General features: G+C 29.1%; 4 protein-coding genes across 5 annotated transcripts; 2 read left to right on the forward strand and 2 right to left on the reverse strand.

The window, feature by feature from the left end:
• Positions 1 to 1,172: 1,172 nt before the first annotated feature.
• Positions 1,173 to 6,030, reverse strand: m-cup (ankyrin repeat protein mann-cup). The gene is made up of 7 exons (XM_027340898.2): positions 4,976 to 6,030; positions 3,178 to 3,765; positions 2,571 to 2,984; positions 2,445 to 2,482; positions 2,292 to 2,378; positions 2,046 to 2,228; positions 1,173 to 1,944 (listed from the first exon to the last, which is right to left on the reverse strand). The coding sequence occupies exons 1-7, from the start codon at positions 5,055 to 5,057 to the stop codon at positions 1,405 to 1,407; spliced, it is 1,932 nt and encodes a 643-aa protein (XP_027196699.1). The 5' UTR covers positions 5,058 to 6,030; the 3' UTR covers positions 1,173 to 1,404.
• Positions 6,031 to 6,602: 572 nt separating this feature from the next.
• On the forward strand, positions 6,603 to 10,002 carry LOC142645766 (uncharacterized). The gene is made up of 2 exons (XM_075822912.1): positions 6,603 to 7,041; positions 7,104 to 10,002. The coding sequence occupies exon 2, from the start codon at positions 7,791 to 7,793 to the stop codon at positions 8,949 to 8,951; it is 1,161 nt and encodes a 386-aa protein (XP_075679027.1). The 5' UTR covers positions 6,603 to 7,041; positions 7,104 to 7,790; the 3' UTR covers positions 8,952 to 10,002.
• LOC113791192 (uncharacterized) lies at positions 9,856 to 12,352 on the forward strand. 2 transcript variants are annotated; one of them, XM_075822913.1, is made up of 5 exons: positions 9,856 to 10,002; positions 10,074 to 10,231; positions 10,808 to 10,998; positions 11,058 to 11,492; positions 11,550 to 12,352. In XM_075822913.1, exons 2-5 carry the CDS (start codon positions 10,081 to 10,083, stop codon positions 11,874 to 11,876), a joined length of 1,104 nt encoding a protein of 367 aa, XP_075679028.1. In that variant the 5' UTR covers positions 9,856 to 10,002; positions 10,074 to 10,080; the 3' UTR covers positions 11,877 to 12,352. The 2 variants fall into 2 exon arrangements, with proteins under 2 accessions (XP_075679028.1, XP_075679029.1); XM_075822914.1 differs by having other exon boundaries at positions 10,074 to 10,189.
• mTor (serine/threonine-protein kinase Tor) lies at positions 12,340 to 21,695 on the reverse strand. The gene is made up of 5 exons (XM_027340930.2): positions 14,621 to 21,695; positions 14,138 to 14,541; positions 13,595 to 14,066; positions 13,364 to 13,530; positions 12,340 to 13,287 (listed from the first exon to the last, which is right to left on the reverse strand). The coding sequence occupies exons 1-5, from the start codon at positions 21,499 to 21,501 to the stop codon at positions 12,764 to 12,766; spliced, it is 8,448 nt and encodes a 2,815-aa protein (XP_027196731.2). The 5' UTR covers positions 21,502 to 21,695; the 3' UTR covers positions 12,340 to 12,763.
• Between the last annotated feature and the right edge of the window lie 78 nt (positions 21,696 to 21,773).

Genomic DNA, 21,773 nt, shown 5'->3' on the forward strand with positions numbered 1-21,773 from the left:
TTACGGCAGTTGTTCTTACAGTGCCAATGGCGCCATTATAACTAACGGAATGTATTTTTGCTGTTTTCTGTTTTCTGTTTTCTTCTTCGGGGTTTTTTTTCGCTTGCTGCTTTTTTTTGTTGAGAAAATGATATATACCGCCCGCAAATTGCCATATACAACAATCATTTGTGATAATAGGATTTTTGCTATATAATTACCAGATGGATCATCATCAACATCAATTCACCTACGCTTTCTGTGTATCAATTTTTTCGTTTTGTTTTTGGTTTTGCATCCAATTCAAAAACGAAAAGAGAAAATGAGAAAAAAAAAAGGTGGAGCAATATTGAATATCGAGAGAAAACTACACACAACCCAGCATCAGCAGTAATTAAATTCAGCGAAAAAAACAATGAAATTTCAAAAAAAAAAAATTCAAATCAAAATCCAGAAACATTCAATCAATCATTGATTGATTTGATTGAACACGTCACTAAAGTAACCTTGACAGAAACACATCATTTTTTCGATGGGGGAATTTTTTTTTAATTTCAAAAATTAGCTGTAATTTTTTCATTTTTTTTAATTTTTATAAATCTTGATTATAATCTTATTATTTTTTTTTATAAATGACTAAATTAATTGATTTAAAAAAAAAATGGTCAACAAAACAAAAACAAAACAAACACCAAAACATCTTTGTTTTTATATATGTACAAAATGGTTGTAAATTGGAAAATATTTTGTCTGTTGGTGGTGGTTTGTTTTGTTTGGTAACAACAACGAAAAAAAAAAAATTCATAGTCAAAATTCATAATAAATGTAGATTATTATTAATCGTAATAAGATGTTTTCTGAGAGAAAAAAAAATGTCTTCACAATTTCAATAATCATCAATAAGTGTATATAGTGTGTGTGTTTGAAAAAATTAGTCATAAATCAATCAATCAATCAATTAGTAACTAAACAAAGAGAAAGTGAAAAAAAATAACCAACAGCAACGATGATGATCACAAAATTTGAATTTGTCGAAAAAAAAGAATTGAAGAAATGTGTAATAAATGAATGAAAAAAATACTTCAAAATTTGTTTCAAATTGAAAAATTCTCAATGTTGCACTTAATGTTGTAGTTTGTTGGTGGTAATAATCCAAAATTTGATCCAAAAAAAAAATCTTCTTAGTTCTTGCCTTGTTTTTTGTACATAATACTAAATATAAATAGCAACTTTTTTTCCATTATAAATTGGATATGTCATCAAATTGTTAATCAATTTTGAAAGAGTATTTTTGTTTCTTCTTCATTTTCAATTTGATGAATTTTTCGTCTATACAAGAAAAAAACGATGCTGATGATAATGATTGTTGATGTTGTCAATAAGAAATAAGTTTGATTGGAAATCAATCAAATAATAATAATAATTTTAATGAAGATCAATGAACGTTTCAATATCTTTGGGTACAATACCAACATAATGAAGATTGAAGCTTTGTATTTTACATGCTACTAAACATTTTAATGTTGTATAACGCATTAGATTAATATTGCATTTATTAATGGCCGATAATCGTTTTATTGGTTGATTGCCCGTTATATCTTTTTGATCAATATGAGCACCTTTTTTCAATAATAATTTAACAATTTTTTCATTAAAATTTTGATGTAATGATGCAATATGTAATGGTGTTTCCCAACTTAAATTCAATATATCCACTTCATAACCAGATCTTAATAATAGATTACAAATATGTAGATCAGGAAATACCGTTGAATAAGTTTCTTCATGGCCATTTACATTTGCTTTCAATATATTTGTTTTACTTACAACCAAATGTAATAAACTATCACCATTACTATTTGTTGGATTTATTCTATATATTCGACAAACTAATGAAAATGTTCGATTTTCCTCATCTTTTGTTTTACTATTTGCATCCAATATATAAATCAGATGTGTCAATATCTAATTTAAATTGATAAGGAAAAGAAAAGAAAAATAATAATATTGACCATTAAAAATAACATCCCCATAAATTATCATTTTCCAAAAAAATCATCATTTACCTTTAATATTTTATCAAAATTTTCCTGATGTTTTTTGAAAATTGGTCTTATTCGTAACAATTCTTTACATGATTGTAATTGATCAACAATTAATTCGATTGTTTCATAAACATCATCATAACGTAATTCATCACGAACCAGACCAATATTGAGCTTATCATTTAAATCGAGAAAAAGTCTTATCTATAAAAACAAAAATGACGATAACAAAATAAATTGTAATAAATTTTTTTCATACAAACATACCAAGGCATGAGCAGCAAAAGCAGCTTCATTATGTAGTAATGTATCTTTTTGTATTCGTAAAATGAATGCATATTTCCAAAGTGAAATCTAATTAAATGATTAAAAAAAATTATTGCAATGAAAATTATAACGAAGAAAAAATTTGATATTTACACAACGTTGATATTGAAGTCCATCAGCATAAGCAGCACCTATAAATAGATTGAAAAATTATTATTATCATCATCATCAGAATTTCTAACCAATTTGTAATTCAAATCGATTTTTTTTATAATTTACCTCGATACATAAGCCTATAAATCATTTCTTTATGTGTTGATCCAAGTATACGTTCACTAATAATTAATGATTGCATACGCATTGCATCCAAATCATTTGCAATTAAATTCAATTCATCAATAGTTTGAAATTCTTTTGCCCACATAAATGCTGGATTTGGTGGTAGGATATTTTTCTTTAAAATATTATCCAAATTTTCATTACGTATTTCTAATGCTTGTTTCCAATATTTTAATGTTAATGTTAGATCAAAATGTTCATCAAGAAATGTTGAACCTAATAATTCATATGCTTCGGCTATACGTTCACGTGTATACGGTAATGTTTCAACTAGATAAACAAATATTGGATGAGCACCTTTTAAACAAGCTGTTTGTAATGCATCATCACCATAGCGATTTTTTTTATATGGATCTATAAACAAACAAATACAAATACAAATAGAAAAATAAATAATTAAAAATAGTCATTTCCAAAATTATAAATAGATCAAAAACAATGAAAGAAAACAAATCCACTCCGGAAATTGAATTCTGTTTGATCATCATTCTCATTCTCAATGAAATGTCAATGACACCCATTATTATTATTTTTTTAATTAACTTACCTGCACCATGTTCTAATAATAATATTGTTGTTTCAATACGATGTTCTTGTATAGCATAATGTAATGCAGTTTTTAGCTGTATATCTTGTGCATTAACATCGGCACCATTTTTTAATAAATATTCACATAATGGTACACTTTGTACTGAATTAATCAGACATGTACCACCATTATAATTTGGTTTACAAATATTTGCACCATTTTCGGTTAAAAATTTTACAACTTCTAAATTTGTCATAAAACAAGCTGAACGTACAGGTGTTGAACCAGAATCCGAAAGACTATTAACATTGGCACCATGATTAACCAAACATTTGACTACATCAATTTTTCCAGCAACAGCTGCACTCCATAATGGTGTAACCAAATGTACTGAACGATCATCATGTACTTCATATATACCTTTTAGTTCAATATCTGCACCACATTGTTCAATTAAATATTCAACAATATCAACATTACCACGTTTACAAGCCATAAATAATGATGAACAACCATCATATAAACGATTTACAATACGTTTTCGTTCATCAAGTGTTAATTTTTCCAAACGATTCCTTAAGGAATATGTTAACCTTGCTCCGGGTGCTTCAATATCAAAAAAAAACAACCAAAAGACAATTAAATTAAAATTGACAAAAATTAAATTAAAAAGAAAAAAAGAGGAAAAAGGGATAAAACCTTGATTTTAAACAAAAAAAATTCTTGGGCAACATTCATTTGCTTCATGTCTGCCAACATTCATATAGAATTACGTAATCGACAAACAAAATTTCGAATAAAAGTTTTTTTTTCTTCCCCATTCATTTCCTCTTTGTCGCTCGTTGCTGAATGTCATTCTGAGAAAGATATTTTTAAAATTTCTATAGAAAAAATCTTGATTTCCATTATAAAGAACATTATTCTTCTTCTTTCTATATATATTCTTGAATGATAACGAAAGAATAAAGATTTTGGGTATTTTTTTGGCAAGCTTTTCAGCCAAAAAAAACTAGTTTTCAAAGTTAAAATTTATGTCAAGAATATCATTCAAGAACATTCTTTCTTTCTTACTCCCCTAGTTTTTCTTTTTGATATAATTTACACACACACACAAACACATGACATTTTCAATGTCAGATTATCAAACAAATAAATCTTTTAATAAATAAAAAAAATTAGATCAAAAGTTTTTCAAAGAAAAACAATGGCATTGGATACAAGATAGCAAACCTGCGTATGTGTAGGTAGGCATAAAAAAAAGATAAAAATATCGATCATTATCGATTCAAATTTGCAATTTTTTTTCCTTTTAGATAAAATATTTTTATTATCAAGTTGACAAAAAATGGTACATAATAAACAATGAGAAAAAAAAAGATTGAACCGGAGATTGATCAGAAAATCAATCAATTTCGCCATTTGTACTCTTTCTTTCTCACTCTATGCATTATAATGACTCATATGACGAAAGATTATAATAATAATTATATATGAAAACGAAAACGAAAAAAAACGGAATTAACAAACGCAAATTATTTTACACGGACATCATCATCGATTTTTATATTGATAAAAATCTATGAGATCAATTTTTTCCGTTTATCGATTTTTTCTTTTTTCTAAAAAATGATTGATTCACGTCATCAACGACAAAACAACAAAAAAACAAAACAAAACAAAACAAAACAAATGAATGACGTAAATAATGACAACAACAGAAATCAGATGAAGGAATTGTCATTAAAAAAAAGGGGAAAAAAACTGGAAAATTTTAAAAATTTAAAAATTTTTTTGTTGTTGTTGTATTACTACGTACCCGCTTGACGACATTCAACAATCAATTCGGCAAAACATTGATCCAGATGTGATGCATGATCAAGTTTAGGTGAACTCCACATATTCACCAATGATTGACTTAGATCAAATATATCAGCTAAACCAAGCTGAAAACGTAGATTCGGTAATTGAGCAATTTTGAATGAATTTTTTAATTTTCCCACCAATTCGGGAATGAAAATGATGTGTGTATGAAATTAAATGAAAGGGTTGGCAAATTGATGAACAAAAAAAAAAAGAGAATTTGAAATTCTCTCTTTCTCTTTGGTTTGGTTTTTACACACAAAAACAAAATTGGAATCAATATTGATGATTTTTGATTTGAAGAATTATTTTTTGTTTGTCAAATTTGCTTTATCATTTTAGTTAAAATGTTGAAGAAAAAAATTTGTCGAAAACAGAATTATAGGTCGTCGGTAATTCAGGTAACTTTAATGATGACTAAATTCGAACGTTAAGAGATGAGAATTCGAACGTTTCAGGTCAGTCAATCAGTTAAATCGAATGTTTTTGAATTCTCATTGGTGAATTTCATATGCAGAATTTCTTTTCTTTTCGTTTTTTGGATCAAAAAAATTGTGGAATGTAAAAGATTTTTTTTTGTCAAAAACAAAATAATAACGACATCAACAAAATATTGAGAACAAAAATGATTCTCTTTGGAAAAAAACACGAAATTTACATCGCTCACCAAAATAAACACACACACAGAGAAAGACAAGGAGAGAAAATGAATAAAGAAATCTTTTCTTTTTGATTTAAAAAAAACAAACAAAATCACTTTGATAAATTTTGTTGAAAAAATTTTCAATTTTTTTTATTTCGTTGTTGTTGTTGCTGTTGCCCTGGCTTTGTTTATGATGATAATCTTTCTTTCTTTCAGGATGATGACTGAAAATGATTTGCTTGTTTCTCTCTCTCTCTCTCTTGCTATCTCGTTTGATTTCAACAGAAAAAAAAATATTGCAAAAGCCTGTTTCTTCTTGCTGTTGTGTTTTGTCTGTTTAGTTTTTTCGGGGGCAAGAAAAATGAAATGAAATTTTTTTTTTTTTTTTTTGTATGTATTTGGGCATTTTCTCTCCAAACAAAAAACAAAACACTCGAAAAAATAAAAGGACAGAAAAAGATACTGCGCATATCAATACATTCGTTTTGGTAGAAGCATTGATTTTTGAAGTGATAAACCATACATTAAATACGTATATTCAGGTTTTTTTTTTTTTTTGGTTTGTTAGTAAACTGTTACCACTATCACATGTGATGCATGATTTTTTTTAAATCAAAATTTTTTTTCTTTTTGATGATGAAAATTAATCGGAATAAAAATTTTGACATTAATTTGATTTTCTGTGCGAACCGAAAATAAAATCCGATTTCTCTTTCGTTTTCTTTCTTTCTTTTTGAAATTTAATCTTTATCGAGAAATTAAGAAAAAAAAGAAAATTATCATCATCCAGTGTATGTAAATGTAGTCAAAAGCGACTATTACAGCGGAAAGAAAAAAAATGAGGCTAATAACATTGTAATATCGATAAAGAAATTTTTACTACTACTATTTAATTCAATTTAGTAACTAAGTAATAGTGGTAGTAGTTGGTTCGAACGTTTTTTTTTTTGTCGTTCGAATTCGAATGATAATCTCTTTTTTTTGGTTTCCAAGAAAAAAAATTATCAATTTTTTTGTTTTGTTTATTTCAATTCAATTGAAATCGAAATCATAATAATCGGCCAACAACACATCAGCTGTGGATTTTTATTGTCTGTAAAGAAAAAAAACAGCTGCTGCTGATGATGATGCAAAAATCATATTGACAAACATAGCAAAAGATTGATGAAAAGACTGAAATTCCAGATCGAAACAAAAAAAGTTTGGCAAACAAGTGTGTTTGACCTTGTTGTTTATTATCATTTTGTTATTATAAACCTGTCATGCATGATTGAATGACAATTTTGGCTTGTATAAACGAACGAAATGAAAAAAAAACAAATCCGAAAAGTTTTTCGATCGATGATGTTCTTGCTAAATCATTCACCAAAAAAAAAAAAGTAAAAAATTGATTAAATCTTTTGAATTAATTTATAAAATTTAACCATTTATTTTCCCTCAGAATTTTCCAGATTTGATTTTTGAAAAAATTAATTTCAAATAAAATTCCATCAAAAAAAAAAAAGAGAAAGTGATGGAAAACTGACGAACAACGTAACATTGAAACAAAAAAAAAAAGATTCAAACAACGCATGTCATTTAGCATTCATTCAAAAGATTTTTCTATTTAGATAAAAAATAACCAGAAAAAGATTTTCCTTGAAAAATTTGTTTTTGAATGACTGGGGCATTTCTCAATGATTTTTTTTTTTGTTTTGAAAAGAAAAAACATCGATAATTGGTCATATGATGATGATGATGATGGTCATTTTGATTGATTGATATCCTTGATAATTTGTTGTCAAAAAAAATTTCTAATGATGGTGATGATGTGGGGAAATTACTTTTATCTCATAATTTTTATCTTGATGATGACGATAATCGATTATTGTCATCGATTATCGTCGATTGCCAACATTGCCAACATTATTGTTGTAATTAATAAATGTTTCAATCAAAATTAAACATCATCATCATTTTTTTTCTTTTGACGAAAAGAATGCGAGAAGTTTCTGGAAAATAAAAGAATAAAAAAAGTTCCCGGCAACAAATTCGGCGAATCACGTGGTTCAATCAGCTGAATTAAAGAGCATGTTTATTTGAGTTTTTTGTTTTCAAGCATTTTTCCTTGTGATTTTTCTTTTGTGAAATGGATTCAAATAAATTGAAATTATTCGATGAAAATGATGATGATGAACAAGATGATATTGAAGAAGAATTGAATTTTGAACAAAAATTTTTCAATGATAAACCATTATCGGAACGAAAAACATCAAAATTGATACAATTAAAATCACGTTTAGCACATGATTCTCGTTTTCAAATTGATCAACGTTTCATTGAAGATGATAATGATAATGATGATAATGAAATTCAACCGACCGAAATCAAATCCGAAATTGAAGTGGAAAAAGAAAAAAATTTAAACATTTTAGAAAAAGTTATTGGTAAAAATTTAAATCAACCATGGAAATCTCGTTCAAATTTAAAATCAACAACAACAACATTATTTATTCCAAGATTTGATCCAACCAAAGAAGAATGTAGTAAATTTGAAACTGAAACAAATTTGAAAAAAAGAAAATTACCTGCAATAGATTTGGATGAAATTGATAGAAAAATCGAGCTACAAAAACAAATTGAAACACAAAATAATTCGGAAAAATCAAAATCAAATACAACATCAACGATCGACAATGATTGTTATTATGAAGTTGGTCAAAATCTTAAGAATTTATTTGGTGGTCAAACAGAAGATTTTACACTTGGATCATCAATTTTTGAACAAAATGATGATGACGATAATAAAATTGTTGATCAAATTGAATATGAAGAAAAACCGATCAAAGTTACGAAATTGAAATTTTTAGACAAGAATCGTTATGATGATTCCAGTGATGATGATTATGATGGTAAAATTCAGATAAAAATTCCCGAATCAAATTCATTGAAAAATCTTGATCATAGCAAAAAACAATTTAAACCAAGCAATTTTGGTGGATTCTTCTTCAAAGCCAATGATCCTCGGCTACATAACACGAATAATGATGATAATGAAGAGGAACGATTTTTTTCACCCGAATTAATACAACGTGTTCAACAAACAGCTAAAACAAGAGAATTAAATATGATAAAAGCATTAAGTATGCGTAAAAAATCTTCGTTAAAAAATAAAAGAACAGCTGAAAAATATGATAATAAACAAAAACAACATAAACGATTTATTTTACAACAAAAACGACGAAAATCAAAAGGATTTAAACGATTTAAAAAATCATTTACCGTTTCGAACGTTAACCAGAAAAATTGAATAAAAAAATTTAAAAAAAATAAAAAATAAACCAACTTACGACATCTGTTGTTTCAAATAGCGAAAACAAACAAGGGTTTGCCGGCATATTTTTTTTGTGGTTCCGCAATTATCACAACAATCGATTATCGTATAGGGGCGTATCCAATACCTGCTACCAAAAAAAAACGCGCAAGCGCAGTTTTTTACGTAATTACGTTTACATTCAATTCAGCCCAAAAACAAAAATGGCCAAAAAAAAAAAACAAACTTACCACTACTTTTTTTTCAGGATTCTTTTGGCAAAAAAAAAAAACGCAATTCTACTGCTGGTATTGCTACTACCATGTGGCGGCAGCAGCAGTAGCAGCCATCGAAGCAGGAAGAGAACTATTTTTTTCCATGTATGATGTGTGTGTGGTGTGGTGTGGTATGCATAACAATAAAGAAAAAATGAATGGGAAGAAAAAAAGAATGAATTGAGTGAGGGGAAAAGCGCCAGAAAGATACCGATCCTGTAAAGAGAGAGGGAGAGAGAGAGAGAGTGTAAGAGAATTTCTTGATTATTATCCATCATCCATCAAGAAATCATTACAACCAGCAATAAAAAAATTGTAATCCATCGATCTTTTGGCACCAAGTGTGTGTGTGTGTGTTTGTTTTGTAAATTCCGTAAATGTGTGTGTCCGACCAAAATAAACATCTCGACCACAAGAATATATTTATGGACACCGTATACTATCGATGAATAATCAACAACAACAACAACAACAATTTTAACATCTAAAATAACATCAATTTTAATTTTTTTAAAAAACAAAAAGTCCACGGATAACATCAGAAGATTGAATGTATTGATCAAATGAAAATCATTATCATCAACAACAACAACATCTAATTCTTCCATCTTGATTTTTACAAAAATAACAAATAACAACAACTTTAAAAGATCTTTTGAAATCTTTCCAGTAAAAAACAACAACAGATCGAAAACAACATTTTATCGATAAAAACAAAAATATTGCACACACTTTTGTTCTAATATAATCTACCTTTTTATAATAAAATCCAGGTTAGTTTTTTGTTTTATCAAAATGAAAATAAATTTTTCTAATCATCATCATTTTTTCATAAATTAACCAGAGAAAAAATGGCTGAAGTTGATAGTTCAAATCAATTGGATAATAATAATTCATCATTGAATGATTCACAACAATCATCAAATAGTAATGGTGGTGGTATTGTTGCCGATAATAATGGTAATAAAAATGGTGATTCAAATCAGAGTAAAAAAATTATCGGTAAGTTTTGAACCAAAACCAGTCAGCCAGCCAGCCAGCCAAAAAAGCACATGTACACATTGTATTTATGGCAAAAACTTTTTTTTCTAGGCTATGAGAATTTCTGATGCTAAATTTAGAATATGTTTTTTCCCTTTTTTCTCTCTGTTTGTGTCGGTTATATTGCAAGGAATATTCTTTTTCTTGTTTTTTTTTATCGAAATTCTTCCGCATATCGTTGTATGAATACATTTTGAAAGTTTGAAAATTGAAACCAAATGAAAAACTTGTAGGTTGACTTTTTTTTTTTTTTTAATTTTGCCACTGATAATCACAATTTATTGCATGGATGGATTAATAAAAAAAACAACAGTTTTTCTTCCCCCCATTTTTTTCCAATGATGATTATAATTGCCAACGCGACATTTATATGATGAATGTGCATTAGGCGAACGAAATAATAGATTTTTGTTTTATGCTGATTCAGGTGTTGTTGGTTTGATCGATTTGATTGCTAAAAAAAATATATTGATAGCATAATTTTGAAAATTAATTTTCGATTTTTTTCTGTTTCTTCTGATTTGCATAATATAATAGCTACTAGAATCACTGGAACAGTAAAATGGTTTAATGTAAAAAATGGTTATGGTTTTATATCACGTAATGATAAAGAAGGTGAAGATGTTTTTGTACATCAATCGGCAATTAAACGAAATAATCCTGGGAAAGCTGTTCGTAGTGTTGGTGATGGTGAAGTTGTTGAATTTGATATTGTTGAAGGCGAAAAAGTTTGTATTTTGTTTTGGGCGTCTTGAATATTTGTGATTCATTCTTTTTTCTTATTTAGGGAAATGAAGCAGCCAATGTAACCGGACCGAATGGTACACCGGTAAAAGGTTCACCGTTTGCAGCTGATCGAAAATTTTCACCACGTGGTCGTGGAAATTTCCGACGTGGTGGTGGTGGCTTTCGTCGTGGACCACCACGTGATGGACAATTTAGTGATGGTGGTGGTGGTGGAAGATCTTATCGTGGTGGTCGAGGACGTCCATTCTTTCGTCGACGTTTCTTTCGTGGAGGTTTCAACAATCAACAACAACAACAGCAACAAATAAACGATGGACAACAAGAAGGTGGAAATTTTGAACAAAATCAAAATTCTGGATTTGAATCAAGACGTGGTGGTGGTGGTGGTCGACCACGCCGATACATTCAACGTTTTTTCCGTCGTAGACCACGCCGTCCAAGAATGGATCAAGGCGGCGATAGTGCCGGTGAAGAAGTCAGTTTTTGATTGTAGATCGAAAAATTCTTTTATTAATCATAGCTCTTTTTACAGAACAAAAATGATGTTCAACAAAATCAAGAAGGCCAATTGGATGATGATCAACAAGAACAAAACAATCAACAACAATCTGGTGGATTTCGACGTGGTAATGTACGTCGATTTGGTGGTGGTGGTGGTTTTCAAGGTCGTCGACGTGGTGGATTCCGTGGCCGCGGTGGACGTGGACGTGGTGGAAAATTTGGTCAACGAAATGGAAATGGAAACTGGGGAGATCAACAACAATCGGGCAATGATGATAATCAAGATAATGGCGATAATGTTGGTGCCAATAATTCTGGTAACGGAAGTGATGGTGCTGCTGGTGAAACATCCAATTAAACGATTCAAAAATGATGTGAAGAAAAAAACAAGCCCATTTCACTCACACACACACACATAAATATCACCATCATTTATTCAAGAATGAATTTTTAAAAAAATTAATTCGATTTTAAACAAATAACAAAAAAATAGCATCAACTCACCATCACCAACCAATGACATCAAAAAAATAAATAAATAAACGAAAGCCATTGAAACACAACACACCTACATCGACAACAACAACAATAATAATTATATAATCGAAAAATTTTAACACATCCAACAACAACAACATCAATCTATCATTTTATTAATCTAATATATTATTGAATCGTTTTAGCTTAAATTCAACAACAACAAAACATCCAACAAGCCATCCTCTAATTGGAAGGCAATTATAAAAAAAATTAAAATCTATGGAAAATATCCAGGTAAATCATCCATAGAACCAAAAAAAAAAAAAAAAAAAAAAAAACAACAAAGAATAAGAATCCACCTGTTAAATTTGAATATTGATGAATAGCGCGAATCCCATATTGAATTCATGAATTTTTTTTCAAAAAAAAGAAAAATTTATATTCACTTACACTCATCAGAATACAAACACACACACAAACATCTTATTATCATGAAAAAAAACGACAACATCCGATTTAATTCGGTGGATTAATTATATTATAAATTGACAACACAATCGATAGCGATCATCATCATCATTTCGTTTTTAAAAAACAAAACAAAATCATTTTATAACATCATATTTTTAAGAAAAATAAATTTAACAATGTGTGTGTGACCCAAAGAAAAAAAAGATTTCAAGAAAAACAATTTTTTTTAAATTTCAATTTGATTCAACAGAGAATATTATGTGTTTTGTTAGAAGAAAACAAATGATTATCTGGTTACCAGAATGGACACCAACCAATATAACATTGGCAAAGATTTTCATGATTGGTAGCCTGTTTGATCAATTGTTCGACTTGTGAATTAACGCTACATACACGGCTACTGCTGCCAAAATCATGTCCAGTAAGTTTATCATTGACACGTTCAATAACAGCAACAGCTTTTGAATTAAGACCTTCATCAAGATAATAATCAAGTCGTCGTTGTTCAGCATTCTGTATCGATACGATTCGTTTGATCGATGATAATCGTTGTGGATGACCACGTGGATGATGATGAATAATATCATTGCCGCCAACATCTTGATTATCATCGGCTTGATGTAATACTGTAGCAGATGGTCCTTGTGGTGGTTGATCCAGATTTGAAGAACTTTCTTCATCCACCACATCCATTACACCTTTCATTGGATGAGCATCCGGATGATGATGATGACGATGACGATTATTATTCGAATCTTTTGCTGTTAAATTGACCACAGGTTTTTTGCTATTAAGATCAGTTTTTGATTTTGGTTGAGCTTTAAAAAAAAAAAAAAATAATAATAATTACAAAATTAGAAACCAAATAACAAAAAAATCATCATATTTACAAACCTTCAATCAATCTCCAATTAAGTAATGGATCATAAACAAATGCCTCGAGTAAGGCCATCAAAGATTCTTTATTTTTACGTAAACACATCATTACTTGTTGACAAGTAGTTCGAAATGTTCCATCCAAACCAGTTACTTCCATTGCTTTGATTAACATTCTTGTTAATCTAAATTTCAAACAAAAAGAAAATGTTTAGAAAAAAGAATGATAAACAATAAACCAATAATTACCTGAATGGAATTTTTTCCGGATATTTTTCTCTTGTCATAGCTACTTCAAAACAATCACCAAAATCAATATGTAAAATTTTACCAGAATTACGATCAAGCATTAGATTACTTGGATGACGATCACCTAATCCCAATATATAACCAACCATTGACATGACAGCTAAACTTCTTGTATAATTTGTTCGTCGATCAAACCAAACTTCGGATGATGGGCTACGAACCCATAAAATTTTTGCCAAATCATCACCAGGTGTATGTTCTAATGCATGTTCAAATACTTCTACTTTTTGTAATAATGCTAAACGATCATATTCAGGAGCCATACGTAACATTAATCGATGTTCCATGTTGAGCAAAATTTTACGTTTATTACGATAATCACGTATTAAGGAATGAAGTGTATCACAACATGGTACCCAACCAATTAAACCGGAATTGGGACTTAATGGAATCACAGCATATCGTTGAATGGCTAAGGGATAAAAAGAATGAAAATAAATTTATTGAAAGAAAAAAAAATTTTCGTATTCAAAAAAAACTAACCTAAATTTTGTCTGGATGTTGCATCCTCTGAATTAAGCAATGTATTGACTAAACCAAACAATTGCATAACACGTTCATCTTGTCGTAAATCTTCATGTCCTTTCAATAAAAACATATAATTATGTCCATTCGAACCTTTTATTGTTAATTTTCTTGGACGTTGTTTTGAAATAATTATATTCAATTGTGTTTCAACTTTGGCTATTCGTATCAATTCATTATGTGGACTATATGATCCCGGTACGGCTAATTCCAAATTACTACATTCAGTCAATTTTGGTGATACATATTCAAGCTCTAACGATGTTAATTGTGGAAGTTGACGAGAAATTCGTTTAAAAACATGATAATAAATATCCCATGCTTGTGTTAGATTCTTTGTTTCAAGGGTTATTTTATAATTTCTAAATTATTATGAAAAAAAAATTTGATTAAATAAAGCAAAATTAAAATTTTAAAAAAGATAAGAAAAGAAATACTTACTGGCATAATTGATAAGCTTGTGCTAAATCTTGACCATAATTTTGATAAAAAGTCAATTCTTTACGTGTACTTGGCTGCCGTTCAATCATTTTATGTAATGGTTCTAATGTTTCAAACATTGCATCAACATTTTTATCACCAAAATAAAGACGAGATGCTTCTTCCAAACCTTCATGCCAAAGTTCATGCCATAATATTGCTATACGTATTAATTCTTCAGAAACTAGTACAGCTTGTTTTACTAGATTTGGTGAATGAACACGCATAAGAACTAAGATTGTATTAGCTGCTTCACTACGTGCTTCATTCGATGATTTTGATGCAACTGTTAATGGATATATTAATGCTTGTGGATGATATTTACCAATATCGGTTAAAAGTGTATGAATCAATTTAGCCACTGGAACATGTGGCATATCTATACGTGCAATCAATTGTGGTATCACCTGTAACCATGTTTCAATCGATACACTTTTTATACCTTCTTCAACAGCTGCACGAATAGTATCATCATAACCATCTTCAAACCAAATGGTTAAAATTCTAAGTGTATCCTGTAATGATGAACCATTACGACAGAATGCAACTGATTGAAAAAATCCCCGAACAGCATTGATTGCAAATTCTTTTGGTTTTAAACGTGGTCCATATTTACCCAATACATCCAATGGATGATCAATATTTTTTCTTACTTCAGGTAATAATTCTTTACAAAATTTTAATGCACGAAAATTCATAAAAGCCCATGTATGCCATGCTTTATACCATTGCAGATCACGTTGTGTTGCTTTTTTATATGATTCAAGTATTGATGGTATGGATACATGATCAAAATCCAATAGAAATTCTTCCCATTGACCACGTTTAAGATATGCACGTGATAATACTTTATTAATAGCTTCAGGTGACATATGTGCATCAGGTGCTATATGTGCATACATATAATCATTATTATTTGTTGTTAAAATATCTGCTGCTGTTGTAGTCGTTGTTGTTGTTGTTGTATTGGTCATTGAATCATCTTGTAGATTAATATTAAATCTTTGTTGTAAATGATTTTGATTTTGATTTAATTGTGCGGCTTCATTTACACCACTATTCTCTTCTTCTAAACGTTGACAAAAACGTTGTAATTCAATATAAGCACGTTTATAACGACCACTATTCCATAAATGTTCAATAAATTTTAATGTAACTTCGGGATATGTTATTGGTAATTGATGATTTTGTTGTATTAATTTTGTTGGATTAGTTCCCATTAATTTGACAATAGTTTTGAATGATAAATCTAAACGATGATTTTTTTCACATAATTTTGAAAATTTTAACCATGCACGCATATCTTCTTGTGGTTTAAGAACCAATGAATGTATTTGTAAAATTTTTTGCCAATCTTCAATTTGTCGTTGACAACCTTGTAATCGTTGCCACCATTTTTGACGAATCATTTCTTGTCGTTCGGGTACTAATTTATATTGAATAACTTCTTCTAATTCACTCATCATTTGTACTTGTACCATTGCTGGATATGCACGTTGATATGATTCACCTGCCATTGATGTTAAATCCGTATCAATAAGTTCACGTGATTTATCAATAAAATATTGTGCTTGTTGAAAATCTTCTTGATGTACACGAATAACTGCTTCATAGAATGCTGATTCAAATGAATCCGTAGGTATATATCTTGCATATTCAATCATTTCATCCCATTGATTTAAACTCCATGTTGCTGTAACAGCCATCCTTGCCATACGTTGTTGATAATATTCACTAACATCATTAAATGTTTGCTGTGACAGCGTATATAATCTTTCCCATTCGGATAATACTTCTAAACATCTCATTTGGCCAAGTAATGCATCATGATCTTGTCCATTTTGTTCATAACGCATTTTATATGCAATAAATGCACTTTCATAATTATGTAATTTTTCAAACCATTTTTCTTTTATTTCAATATCATTAATTTCAGTTGATTTTAATGCATATGCCAGACAACCATATGCAGCTTGTGGTTGTTGTAATTTATTATTGATTGTTATTAATGCACCAAGATTTTCAGTTGTTGGTCGCTCTTGAAATTCTTTTTCTTTATAATGTAATGCTTTTGCATATGCACGACATTTCATTGCACGTTCAGAAAGTATTTTTACATCAAATAATAATGGTCCTTGATCAATATGTTCAAGAAATTCGGCTAAATTCAATAGAATTCCAGTAACTTCAGGTACTTCTTGTTCTTTCATTGTTTCTTCTAATAATGTAACCAATTCTTTTTTCTGTACAGAATTCAATTCATTCCAACATGACCAAAATGCTGGATTAAATAATTCACGTGCAACATTATTACATGATTGTGCTATTGGAAAACAAGAACGTAATGAAAGTGATGGTGATTCTTTAATTAGATCAACATTAAATTTTCTTAACCAATCTAACCAATCTTCTTTCGAAATACGTCGTGAACATTGATTCCATGCATGTTTAAGTTCTTCCAATGATAATGTTGCACGTTTTGTATCTGTTTGACCTGGTTGTTGTTGTTGTTGTTGTTGTGATTCACTTTCATAATTACGACGATTAACACCGGCTTTTCGAACAAGATTTGCCGGCAATAATAATGCATCTGGATTCATTTCACTAATAGTAATATCATTTTGTATTTTATCCGCCAATAATTCATATTTATCATGAAATAATTTATGTTTTTGTAGCACTTTTGATACTAATGTTAAATAAATTTTAAATTTCAAATCCAATTGAAATACAATACGACATAATGTATCCATTGCTTGTTGAAATAAACGTTTATCATTTGGATTATCATCAATTGTTTTCACTAATGAATGTATTATACGTGGTGCAAATTCTTTCAACGATAAATCACGACAAAATGTTTCAATAGTTTTTATAGCCAATATTCTTAGATCAGAATCACGTTTTTGTTCGATAGGTGTTGAACCAGGTAATGATTGTATTTCAAATAATTTTAATATCGGTGTTATCATTAAATGTATATAATCTTCTAATGTAATACCAAAATTTTGTAATGCCGATAATAATTTTATTGTTACTTCTTTTTGTGGACTAGCATCATGATTAAATACTTTTAATATATGTGGTATTAAATGTGGTACATAATTACGAAATTCTGAACCTAATGCTAATACCATTTGATCAACAACATTAAATAATGTTAATTGCATTGTTGAATTATTTGTTGTCCATAATTCACGTAAAACTTTAAATATATCATCTAAATATGAACGTATATGTTTTTTTACAGCTGATATTATTTGTCCTAATTGTTGTAAGAGGAATTCACGAATTTTTGGATCACCCGTACGTATAATATTAATAAATGGTGGTAATATATTTGGTAGATATGGTACTGAACGTACTTTTAATACATTAAATATGAATGCCATTGCCTGTACAGCCATTGTATGTTGACTTGATGCTTGTGGATCTTTCATAACAGCAATCAATGTATTTATTGCTTGTGAACTATAAAAATCATCACTTGAAAATGTACCCCAAATCATTTCATATGAATTTGCTTCTTGTTCAAGTGCAGGATCATAACTAATTAATGATTCACCCGATAAATCAATAAATCCCATATTAATTTTATGACAATATGGATCAACAGCACCTAATAATCCAAGTACACGTATTGTTTCACGTCTTATTAATTGTGATGATTTGGTTGGTTCAGATTTCATAATCGAAAACAAAACTTCCATTAATGTTGGAAATTTTGAATATGGTTCAATAACATAGCCACAATTTTCAATCAATCTACCCATTGTCCATAAGGCAATTTCACGTTTTTGAAATGAATTTGTATCCTGTACGGCATCCAATATTATTGGAAATAATTCATAAAAATATGCACGCATTTCTAAACCGGAAACAATAGCCAATTCACCAACAGCACTCATTACAGCTGTTATTACTGCTTGTGATTGTTGTGGATCACGTAATTTTGGTAGAAAAACTTTCAATATTGGTTCAGTATATGGCCGGGAAAATCTTGGCGCAGAAGCTAATAAATGTCCTAACATTCTGGCTGATTGTTCCAGATTTTTTGCAATACCAGAATGTTCGAATTCACTTAAAAATTGTAACAAAACACGTAATAAAAATGGCATTACATATGCTGGATTTAAACTTGATAAACGACCATTTATACAAACACCTAATTCACGTATTTCAAAACATTCATCATAAACAGTTAATTGTAGTGATTCCAGATTAATAGCCTGTGCAAGATAATAATCAAAATATTCATCCAAACGTGATAATACAGAATAACGAACAAATTTATCTTGATCAGTAATACCAACTATTAATAATTTTTGTAATACATCTTTAGTCATTTTTTCAAAACCATTATTTGGTTTTAAAAATGGTTTCAATAATTGACAACAAGTATGTACTGCTTCTAAACGTATTTCACGATTTTCATGCATTAAATATTGATTTGCACAACGTGGTAAAAACATAAAAAAATATCTTGGTTTAAAATCAAATCTTCCCAAAACTTTTAATGCTAATTTTAATGTTTCCAAATCATTGGCCGACATTGTTATCGATGATGATGATGATGATGAATCCATTATTAAACGATCAATTGAACCACCACCATGACTAAGACTATGAGCTGATAATGATAAAAATGATTGACTACTACCACCATCAGCTGTCAATAATTTTGGTCGTATCATTGGTCGATCCATTATAATTTTGCTCAATATTTTCAATAATAATTCATGTATATCACTTTTAAGTTCAGGAATATATTTACAAATATCATATAATGAATTTACTAATGGTTCACTAAGACCATTTACAAACATTGATGGTAACATTTCAGCTATTTCTAAACGAATTTTTCTACCAACAGCTTGTGCCATAAATGATAAACACGTGAATACAGCTGGATCCGGTACAATATGATTAGTTATCGATGATTGTTGTCGATGTTTTTTCGATGCTGATGATGGTGTTGATTGTTGATTCAAATGATCTTTTCCCGGGAAAAATTGACGAATCTGACTAATCATTAATGGTAAATGTTGATCAATAGCATTTTCCGATACATCTTTTATTGATAATGCAAACAAACCCAACGATATAAATGCTAATGAACGTAATGATTGATTTTTAATACAAATCAATAAATATTGTATAGAATCATTAACATATTGACCAGTTTTGGAAAAATATTTTGGATTCAATGATGTTAATGATGGTAATACCAATAATAAAACTTGATTAATTTGTATAGAATTTTTTAATTTCAATAATGAAATTAAATGTAAACAAATTATATCAAAATGATTTTGTATTAATTGATAACAAATTGTACTTAATTTGGTAAATTTACGTTTATGAAAAAATGATAATATCGGAGCTGAACCCATTTCTTTATGATAATTTACCATTGATTGTAATGTTCGTAGACCATACATTAATGGCATTGATGATGAATCTAGATTTTGATAATTTCGAAATAATTTTGTTAAATAACCATAATGCCAATCAGTTAGATGATCAGTATTGTTGTTACTGCTACTGTTATTCTGTGATTTTTTCGATGATGATGATGATGATGAAATATTCTGACCAATCAAATCAAATGATAATGGATAATCAAAATCATAGAATAAATAATTTGAAAAATAAAATGTATTCAAATCATTCAATTCACGAAGATTATTATAAAGAAAATCTAATTGACGATTAATTGATGAATCACGAAATATGATTGATGAATCATGTGAACAACGTATTAATTCATTTAAAATTAATAATGCAGCATGTATACGATCATCACGATCTTTTGCAGAACGATCTCGTTCTTCAAAACTTTTAATTATTTCATTATAACAAAGTTCATAACACATTGGTATTTGTTGATCGATACGTGAACGTACGGCTGTTGATGATGATTTTGATGTCGATGATGTGGATGCAGACGCAGATGATGATGATGATGCGGATGAAATACTTGATGCAAGACGTTCACGTTGTACAACAACCGATAATGCCGATCTTAATGCTGCAATAGCTGGTTCACGAAGTTTTGGTTCATAAATTGCAATGAAAATATTTTCAAAAATATGCATAACATGATTAAAAAAATATGATGGTGTAACATTGGCCAATTCACGAAGATTCAAAATAGCTGAATGACGTTTTTGGAGATCATTTTTTTCATTACCAATCAATTCAATAGCACGACGTATTTCAAATTCAACAAAATTCGGTGTTGATGAACCAGAATTCAGCGCAATTTTACCAACAGCACAAGCAATCAAATCTAATAATTCTAAATCAAATGAACTGAGATTTACATTACGTAGATGATTAGCAAATGGTGCACAAATCGGAGGCCGATTTTTTTCCAATGTTGGTGCATCCAACAATATACACATCAACATTATACCAGATTTTATATCATTCAAATTGGAAGCCGATACACCGACCATTAAATCAAATATACGTGTTAAGGCAAAATCATAAAATTGTTTACGTTGTTCATCGGACATATCCTGTTGTAAATGTTGTTGCAGTTTAAGTATGGCACGTTTTTTTCTTTTAAAATCATCACGAATCGTTGAATCCGATGATCCGGATAATGTACGATCACGTGATGATGATGATAATGATTGTGATTGATTTGATGATGATGTTGTTGATGATGATGATGATGAATTGGATTGTTGAATTTCCTGAAGAAAACAATGAATCCATGATTCATGTTCTTTATTCTTCATGATTAATAATTCTTTTTCACCGTGTTTGGTCAACATTTTTGTAACAATAAATGATGTTGAATTTTGATTCAATGAATTTTGATCACCAAACATTTTCCAATTTCGATTAGGGTTTTGTTTTTGGCGCGGATTAAATCATCATTTTCAAATCGATCGAATTGTTGAATCGATTTGACCTTACTTGACGATTTTTTCAATGATTTTTTCTTCAATATAGAAAATGAAAAACAAACAACTTTAATGCAAACAACAAAAAAAACGGACTCAAAGTACGTTCAAATCAACAAACAAACAAAAATTTTTTATCAAAATATCGATATGGGGACGTTTTTTTTTTATATAAATCGCATTGGTTGGGTGAAAAA

This window comes from Dermatophagoides pteronyssinus, unplaced genomic scaffold (assembly GCF_027571235.1).
Source record: "Dermatophagoides pteronyssinus isolate colony J.1.1.1.1 unplaced genomic scaffold, Derpt_VIB-CSIC_2022.12 sq0021, whole genome shotgun sequence".
Lineage (NCBI taxonomy): Eukaryota > Metazoa > Arthropoda > Arachnida > Sarcoptiformes > Pyroglyphidae > Dermatophagoides > Dermatophagoides pteronyssinus.